The sequence below is a fragment of the Mercenaria mercenaria genome, unplaced genomic scaffold (assembly GCF_021730395.1).
Source record: "Mercenaria mercenaria strain notata unplaced genomic scaffold, MADL_Memer_1 contig_4996, whole genome shotgun sequence".
NCBI lineage: Eukaryota > Metazoa > Mollusca > Bivalvia > Venerida > Veneridae > Mercenaria > Mercenaria mercenaria.
In genome coordinates this window covers 37,255-43,590 of record NW_026463271.1, presented here as the reverse complement: position 1 = coordinate 43,590, position 6,336 = coordinate 37,255, and the positions used below count along the sequence as shown (strand labels likewise).

The 6,336-nt window shown below is 35.0% G+C and overlaps 1 protein-coding gene across 1 annotated transcript; it reads right to left on the bottom strand.

The window, feature by feature from the left end:
• Positions 1 to 1,194: 1,194 nt before the first annotated feature.
• On the bottom strand, positions 1,195 to 2,683 carry LOC128554384 (beta-1,3-galactosyltransferase 1-like). The gene has a single exon (XM_053535666.1). It carries the CDS (start codon positions 2,662 to 2,664, stop codon positions 1,630 to 1,632), a length of 1,035 nt encoding a protein of 344 aa, XP_053391641.1. The 5' UTR covers positions 2,665 to 2,683; the 3' UTR covers positions 1,195 to 1,629.
• Positions 2,684 to 6,336: the final 3,653 nt, after the last annotated feature.

Here is a 6,336-nt window from a genome sequence, read left to right as displayed (position 1 = left end):
ATATATCCAAGGTAAATAGAGAAACGACATCGGTCACATTGCAGAATAATACATCGTTGGCACCGCAAAGTTTTTGTCTGGAACATGGTGGCTAAAATTTATTTAAAATGATAGTAAATAGTGGAGGATACGAAATACTATCTAACACATGTTGGCAGCCATTGATTTTGTGAAAATGTGATCATAAACAAAACTCAAGTGACAATCCGCCCTGAATCGAACGAGTTTTTGTTAGCTCTGTTTGTTGGTCAGAGTACACGATACTTTCTGACATTGCCTATGTTCGTTTGTTTGTTTCTTTTTTTTTGGTTTATTGCAGGCAGTTAATCTAACCAGTGTTCCTGAATTCTGTACCAGTATAGACCTGTTCTCCGCAAGTCACTGTCAACTTCCCAACATGAATTAGGTGGAGAACGAATGATTTCAGGCACAATATCTTTTATCAAATCATCAAGGGGAACACGGGGATCGAACTCGCAACCCCGCGATCCGTAGACCAACGCTTTCCCTACTAGGATAAGCGGGCGGACGACATTGCCTCTGTAACAAAAAAAGGAAAAATAACGTTAATTTCGACTCTGCATTTTTGTTCTTCGTCAGTATAATTATATATACAGTGAGACAGCGCCCGCTCGAGGTCGCAAGGGGATGAGCAAAATGCTCGAGTTATCCATGGTTTCGAGCGATCCAAACATTGACCAACATACGAAAAAATTTGAAGCGTCATCGGTGCCATTTGCAGAGGAAACGGTGATGCGTAATAATAACACACTCGTGACATTTTCAAAGAACGTATTAGAAACATTATGTAAATGGCACATGTGAAGAAACAACTAAGACTTTTTTTAATTAAGATCTTTTAATTATCGTCTCAATTTTATGAAAAGGCTATATTTACTTTCTATCTTTTTGCATGCCAACAACTTCTGAAGAAAATATCAAGATCCCATAATTATCTTCTTGATCCCTCAGAAAAGATGTAATAAGTAATAACATACTTGCTTTAATCTAAAACAAACAGTAATTGACCAATGAAACTTTTCTTCAAGTTTTTATCAATAATTAATCTCATTACCAGATAAAAAATACCGACAAACAAACATTTAAGACAGTCGGGAATAGACCACGCAATTCTCATGGCGTGCGGAAATTTTACATTAACCATAAATTCTGACCGCCGAAGGTGTGAACAACCTCTGCTCGAGTTTGCCAGAAGCAACAAAGAGTAAATTAATACACAGGGACCAGGTGTCATGTTCGAGCGATCGAGTTATCGATGCTCGACCCAGCCATGGTAATTTCACATAGAAAATAGAAGGAAATCGGCCGGGACCACATGAATTGCTCGAGCTAGCCCGGGTGCTCGAGTCATCGATGCTCGAGCGAGCGGTGTTTCACTGTATTCATATTCAGTCCACGTGAAACATGTCATACAATGTCGTTTACTTCGTATTAAATTCTTAAAGCAGTACTGAACTCAGACAGATGTTGCTGGTAAACATGTTCATCTGTTAATGCCAGTCGCAATTCCAAAACAACATCATTCATTGAAACTGTTCCAAAATATCCTGCCACACTTACTTGGTTAAGTACTACACGTGTATTTTAAGCACTGTTGAGTGTAAGTCTTCACAAACCTGGACAGAAAGACGTCCAAATGTATTTAAGTTCGCTAGAGCTCACATTATGAATTGTGTACACGTTTTTGTCTTTCAAAATACAGTGATTTCGTTTAGAAGTATCACTTTTAAAACCTTTTATATCTATTAGTTTAGCACTTAATACTTTCGCACACATCCCAATATAAACATCTTCTAAAGGGAAGAAAGTAACATTAATGGACACTTTGTATATGTCCTTTATCAAATCCATGCTTGATATATAGCCAGTCCCAGAGCAAAATGGTAGATACATGTCATTAGTGTATATATTCTTAGGAATATAAGATTTTGAACTCACTCTTCTTTCCACTGCCTGTATACTGGTACAATGTCCTACCAAAGCCTTATCCAAGTCTTCCTTTTTATTGTTAATCAACTTCAAAATATTTGGTATATTGACATATACATCATCGTCTGTTTTTAAAACAAACTTAGCAGTTGAACAGAACGACACTGCCCATTTCAGTCCCAGGATAGTTTTATAAGTTAAGTTTCTGTATGTATCGATGAAACTTCCTTTTATAATGTCTTTGTACTTTGCATTTTCCTTAATATCAGACATCTGTGCACCATAATCACTTCTATCGCCAAGAAGGAACACATAACGTACATTAGCAGTGTTTTTTCTTGTGTAATTTAACCATGTTGACCTAAGGGTTTGTCGAGTTTCAAAATGATCGCTTACTGTTGAAATTAATATCAAAATATCAATGGTTTTGTCTGGTGCGTCATTTTTGCAAATGCTTTTGTTATTTATTAAGTACGAAACATTCAGTGTAAAACATTTGTTACAAGTCAATTTAATTTTAGAATTATCCTTATTCAATTCATAATTTATTCTTTTAATCACATGCGGATATCCATCTAAAGAAAACTTACTAAAGCATGTGAACATATATGTAAACAATAAAATAATTAAAGTTGTAAACAGTTTTTTGTGTCTAAATGTATATGAAATGATTTTCGATATCATACGGTAATATATTTCCTTCGTAACAAGCATACTCAATAGTGTAAACAAGTGCCCTCATCAAGCATAAACCACGTTTAACTGGTATGATCGCTTAATGTTTAATATATACCTTGCAATGGGTTATGTTTAAGGTGACTAATAAAATTTTGTTCAAGTAATGGGTTTGGTCGACAGTTTACAAATGACCATTTATCATTATTTGTGTTTACTGACTGCTTAATACATGGTCCAATTTCACTAGATGTTTTTCAATTTGATTACTGTCCAAGTTGCCTGAAAAATATTATAAAATATTATTTCAACATATTTATGAATTCAATAAACATACTTTGCCTAAGGACTCACATGACTATATGCATGAATATACGAGCTTTAGTATTATATTTGTGAAATATTTACATTGACAAATATATATTTACCTGACATTAATTACAGATGCAGGATTGCAAGATTGTTATTACCTCATTTTGCCTATCTGGTTGTGCTACAAGGATAGATCTGAACTAGACAAATTTCAAGGCGAAACACAGTTTTAAAATTTGCGTTTAGGTTCCAATTGTTGAATTATTCGTGTTCATGTAACACTAAGAATACAAAAGACATTCGAGGAAAAACAAAGAACAATCAATTCTGTAAAGCTATTACACCCTTTATCAGTATTTTGTAGAAACTGAAACACGATTAAAGGGGTTTCATGATGTCTTAAAACTAGGTCAATAAACAATGACACAACAATTAAATAAAAACGTGCGTAATGTATAAAAAATAATCTGAAATCCTCAATATCATATATAAACCTAGAAACCGTAGGAGAACTGTGCGTCTAAACAAAGCATTCAGAGCAACTTAATTTGACTTTATTTTACTGGACGTTGCATAAAAAGCAGGCATTTTACTCAGCAAAAGGATGTTTGCTGTTGCTGTGCGATTAATGTAAGTAGCTATGTACGGGAAGTTCTTTGACACGTTAGACCCCTGAAACATTACCCCTTGTTTAAAAAACATACATCAAATATTGAAAAAAATACCACACAATGCATGATATTAATCAAAATGACAAAATGCCAGTTTGTGTGACTGCAGTCTTCAGGGTCGGGCAAACATAATCTTATTCAATTATCCCTCCGCCCATTCAGAACAAGTACTCGAGTACCGGTAGCAGGTTTATTTCAGCCATGTTTGGCTGATCTTTTTTTCAGTCTTGAAATGCATGAATGATCAGCCGGAGGTAGTTGAAGTGTACTATTTGAGGCTTCATCAGAGCGTTCAGTCACACAAATCCTACTTTAATCGGACGAATCGGGCGAATTTCTTAATGCAGAAGTGCAATTTTTATTCATTAATCTTTAATATTGAAATGAGCATATAAATCAATATCATATTAAACATGAAGCATATGGAGGCGAGCATATAAATCAATATCATATTAAACATGAAGTGACAGAAGAGGTCTACAACATGCAGGCTTAACGTAAATCAGTACAGTTGAATATTGTTACCTCGATATCAGTTAGCTCGATACTCCGGTTAGCGCAATGTGTCTTATTCAGTTCCGACTATTCTCTCTATATCTTAATTATTTATCATTACCTCGATAGTTTGTATAGCTCGATGGGATTTTTCAGTCCTGTCAACTTACCTGTACTGTTTTTACACCTGGTTTCGTCGATATCACAGCTAGTCAAAAACAATCCTATCTTATTTGTAAGTTGTGAAAATCAACCTAAAAAATTTCAAATCCTCAATAGGTTTCAAGAAAAATAAAAAGGCAGGATGATATTAAAGTTTAGACTCTGTTACAGGAAATTGTGAAAGAAAAACAATAGTCTCAAAATGACGACTATTTGGTTGGTGAAGAAAAAAGAAATCATTTCAAGCATTTTTAAACAAAAATAAGATCAATATGTAACAGGAATTTAAGGAATTAAAGGCATGAAACAACACTTTGTCCTACATGTTCTGTAAATATTTCGAGCCTCGACAACATTTCTTTATTACTGCATGGATTATTTCTATTTTGACATTTGGTCTTTTAAGATTATCTGCTTAATCGCAACCAGTTTATACAGCAAATAAACTGCACTAACACAAACTTTGATACATGAATTACAAATCAAATATCATTTGTTCTTACCTTAAACAAATACAATTTAACATGGCTTGCTACTTTCCTAACGAATTTGGAACTGTGCATGCCATCTGTGGGACAGCTAACGATTTAGTTCTATCACGAATAATCTGAAAGCATTCAGAATCCGAATAAATGTGCTTTATTCAGGGATTGTTTGTAGAAATTGCCAAAAACTGCAATATTATTTTCTAAAAACAAAACATCGGGGGTATGTGGTTATAACCAAGTGTTGTTTTTTGTGATTATTTCTGATACTTTGGATATACACAACGCGATGCGGACACTTCGCACACACACACACACACACACACACACACACACACACACACACACACAAATGGGGACATTCCTGGCATAAACTTTACAACTGGGGACGCAAATGGAGACATAATCAAAGCATACTCACCCATTTTACATTTCATGGTTGTCATGTTTTTGACGAATCGGAACAATTTGAACTGTCTCAGTACAGGAGGACCCGAGTCCATCAAATATAAAGAAGTAGATCCAGCAAAACGTTTTCTTTTCCGTTGCTAAGACAACCAATCTTCTGCATGTAATGAAACTCTTTAAACGACTTTGTTAGAGAACCGTCCAAGAAATACCCAGGCCAAGTTTTATCAGCCTACACGAAAAGGTTTTGGATAAATCGTTTGAAGTGCGAGGTAAAGCGAGTTTTCATATTGCTCAGAAGAGCTGAAAAGTGCAATTTGATTCGAATACATTTAAGTGACGAGGTTTGGTTCTTGTACTGCTCCATCTACATCTCCAAAGGTGACCCTGACCTTTAGTTAGAGATCTGAGTCGACCTTGATTTAGAAGTCTGAGTCTTACATGCTACAAATCAATTAGTTATGGTGTCTGTTAGTGTCGAGTTACTTGAATATCTATCAATGCAAAGTAAAGTTACTGATCATCTTTGATTTCTACATGTGACCTTGTAAGACAGGGGCCTAATCCTTACACATGACACTTTGTCTTATTATGGAGAATATTTGTGCCAGGTATTTTTAAAACCCCTTCATAGTAGTTATGGACAGGACATGAAACTTATTTTCATAACCTATGACCAAGTGTGACCTTGACCTTAGAGCTAGGGGTCTGGACCTTGTGCACGACAGACTAACTATTATGGTTAACATTTGTGCTAAGCAATTTTTAATCCGTTGAGGAACGGCAGAATAATGGACAAGACAAGAAATGGGCTAGCTTAACTTTCGATCTGAGTTGATACATAATTTACTTTAGGTCGATTGTGAAGGAAGTTCTACAACTTATATTAAATACCCGCCGGTTTCTTTTTGCCACGCCGGTATTTGGCAAATTCAGCCCATATTTATACGCGCTTTGCGAAAATGAAAACTGCCTTAAATTGTTATATTAACCCACCTAAAGTTAGCATGTTTTGATCTAATATCATTACTAGTTTTTTGTAAATAAGTAAGTGAAAATTGCATTTGCCATGGCAAAACGGTCTTCTGCCATTGCAAAATGCGTTACCATGGCAAAAATTATTTTGCCATGGCAAGAAAATTCATTATTTTGCCATGACAAGTTTTTTTTTATTTTTC